The sequence below is a fragment of the Dysidea avara genome, chromosome 14 (assembly GCF_963678975.1).
Source record: "Dysidea avara chromosome 14, odDysAvar1.4, whole genome shotgun sequence".
Classification (NCBI taxonomy): domain Eukaryota; kingdom Metazoa; phylum Porifera; class Demospongiae; order Dictyoceratida; family Dysideidae; genus Dysidea; species Dysidea avara.
Window position 1 is genome coordinate 11,355,990 of NC_089285.1, and position 2,818 is coordinate 11,358,807.

At 39.0% G+C, this 2,818-nt stretch overlaps 1 protein-coding gene across 1 annotated transcript; it reads left to right on the forward strand.

Moving 5' to 3' along the window:
• LOC136244105 (jerky protein homolog-like) lies at nucleotides 1–1,632 on the forward strand. The gene has a single exon (XM_066035623.1). It carries the CDS (start codon nucleotides 1–3, stop codon nucleotides 1,630–1,632), a length of 1,632 nt encoding a protein of 543 aa, XP_065891695.1.
• The last annotated feature ends 1,186 nt before the right edge of the window (nucleotides 1,633–2,818 follow it).

Below are 2,818 nucleotides of genomic sequence, written 5' to 3' on the forward strand. Positions count from 1 at the left end.
ATGGCGATGGTAAAACGCAAACGGAAGGTGCTAACTGTTGATGAAAAGCTGAAGATTTTAGAGTTGCTCGACAATAATTATTCCTTAGCAGCAATTGCAACAAAATATGACATCGGTAAGAGTACCGTGAGCGATATTAAAAGGGATCGCCAGAAACTTCTAGACTTCAAGAAGGAAACGCTAGATATGGGAATGTATCACCAACCCAAGATGATGAAACTAGGAACTAGTGCGATACTGGACAAGGCTGTGTATTTGTGGTTTAAACAAAAGCGGATGGACGGGATACCAGTGACGGGGCCCATATTGTGTGAGAAAGCCGTTCAATTAAGTAAGAAGCTGTTTGGAGACAACTACAAATTCGTTGCTAGTGAAGGGTGGAAATGGAGATTTTGTAATAGACATGGAATACGAAATATATCAAGCCAAGGTGAAAAGTTGTCTGCTAATTATGATGCAGCTGTGGACTTTGTGCCGTCGTTCCGTGAATTTGTCAGAGCAAGGAACTTTCCTTTAGATAACATCTTTAACTGTGATGAAACGGGACTTTATTTTCGTTTGTTGCCTGAGAAAACACTTGCTGCTTCGTTTGAAAAGTCAGTTGATGGGCAGAAGAAGGCCAAAGATCGAATAACCCTGAATGTTTGCTCTAATGCTTCAGGCACTGTCAAACTGCCCATTCATTTTATTGGAAAAGCTAAAAAGCCCAGGTGCTTTAAAGGCATTAACATGGATCTTTTGCCTGTTGTCTACTCAGCACAAAAGAACGCATGGATGGAGTCTAGTTTGTTCCACGAATGGTTTCATAATAATTTCATTCCGTACGTCCAAGAGAAACTAGGCAAAGACTGTGAAGCTGTGCTGCTTCTAGATAATTGTTCTGCCCATCCTGATGCAGATGAGTTAGTTAGTGAAAATGGAAAAATCATGGCTAAATTTCTGCCACCCAATGTTACGTCACTTATTCAACCTATGGATCAGGGTGTTTTGATTGGTTTGAAACGTATTTACAAGAAGAAGCTGCTGAGTAGAATGCTATTAGCAGATGAAGAGGGTAGGTCTATCATAGACTTTTTAAAGTCTGTCAACATGAAGGTGGTGGTAGATCTCATTAAGGAGGCATGGGATGAGGTTAAGGCTGAAACACTGAGGAAATCATGGGAGAAAATCATACCAATAGACAAAGAAGATGAAGTCATCCAAATGATAGAATTTGATGAACCTGCTACTGATGTATTGATGATGGTGAGAATGTTAAATGAAGTCCAGAATGAAGAAAACCAACTTGAAGAAGAGGATGTGCTTGACTGGTTAGAGCAAGATAGAAATGATCAGGGTTACAGGGTCTACACTGATGATGAAATCTGTGAAGTCGTTCAGCTAGAAAATACAGAAACTGGTGAAGATGATGTTGACCAAAGTGATGATGATGTTGATAGCAGTGAAGGGTGCACTATTTCTCATGGAGCTGCTGCAGATATGTTTGAAAAGTGTTTAAAATGGCTGGAATTTCAACCAGAGGCAAACATGTATAATTTGACGACAATACGTGAGTTAAGATCCCTTGCTATTAAAAAACGGTTTGCTTCAATGAAACAATGTACACTATCTAATTTTTTCCATGCGAAGTAACACTGTACATGTACAACGTAACATTTTATTTCAATACGTACTGTAATTCAAATAAAGTGTACATGTGCATGTAAATATGTCATCCTAATGTCTCTTCAGTTATCCGAACGATTTCAATTATCCGAACACTTTATCAAATGGAAATATACACAGGGGGTCGGATAAGAGAGGGTCTACTGTACCAGCGAACAGTTACGTGAAAGGCTCAATGAAATAGATACAAAATTGTTGAAGACAAAAGAGCACAAGCAGTTGTACCTAGATAATGTAAGGCAGTGCTGTCTTGAGTTATTAAGTTTAAATGTAGGTATTCGACAGGTGGAACCTGTCATCAGATCTGTTATGAAGAATATTGCTGGGTATGAAGTGGACAACTTGCCACAGACAGGAACACTGGTAAGAACGTATTCAGAGATGAAAGGTTTAGCCTGTCAGCAAGTGGAAGAAGAGCTTAGCAAGACTACTGGTTTAACTTTATACAGTGATGGCACTTCAAAGTTTGGACAACATTACGGATCATTTCAAATATTTGCACGGTTTGCTGATGGAAGAAGTAGTGCTTACACATTAGGGCTTTCAGAGATGGTGACAGGCTCTGCAGAAAAGACACTTGATGTCTTAAAGCAGATTTTAGATGATATTGAATTGGTTGCTGGTAAATCTGCTTGTAAAAAACTACTTACTAAATTTCAATGAATTATAGCAGTCATACCGTTTAGAAATATTACCAGATGTAGTGTCGTCGTGGCCTGATCTCTCACCAGAGGAACAACAACATGTGAGTTCATTAAATAACTTTTTCTGTGGATTGCATATGATAGTTGGTATGGCTGACACTGCTGCTTCTGTATTGTGCCATTGGGAAGTCACTACTGTGACATCCACTGCTGGAAGTGGAGTTATAGTTAGAAAATCAGAATCTGGAACTGTTAGGCTCGTAAGGACAGCATGCAAAGCATTAAGCAAGCATGGCAGCGAACAAAGTGGTGTTTACCAGTCCTTTACCTCCTTATCATCCCACGGTGTATCTAAAAATCCACTGGCTTCCTTCAAAGGAAATTGGTTTAATATTCTTTTTTTTGATGCAAGTGCATTGTTTTATATAGTACCATTAGTTAAGCAATTTTCGTTGACGTTTGGCAAACTCCAAATCAATTGTTAAGAGCTGTTCTATCTGATATACAGA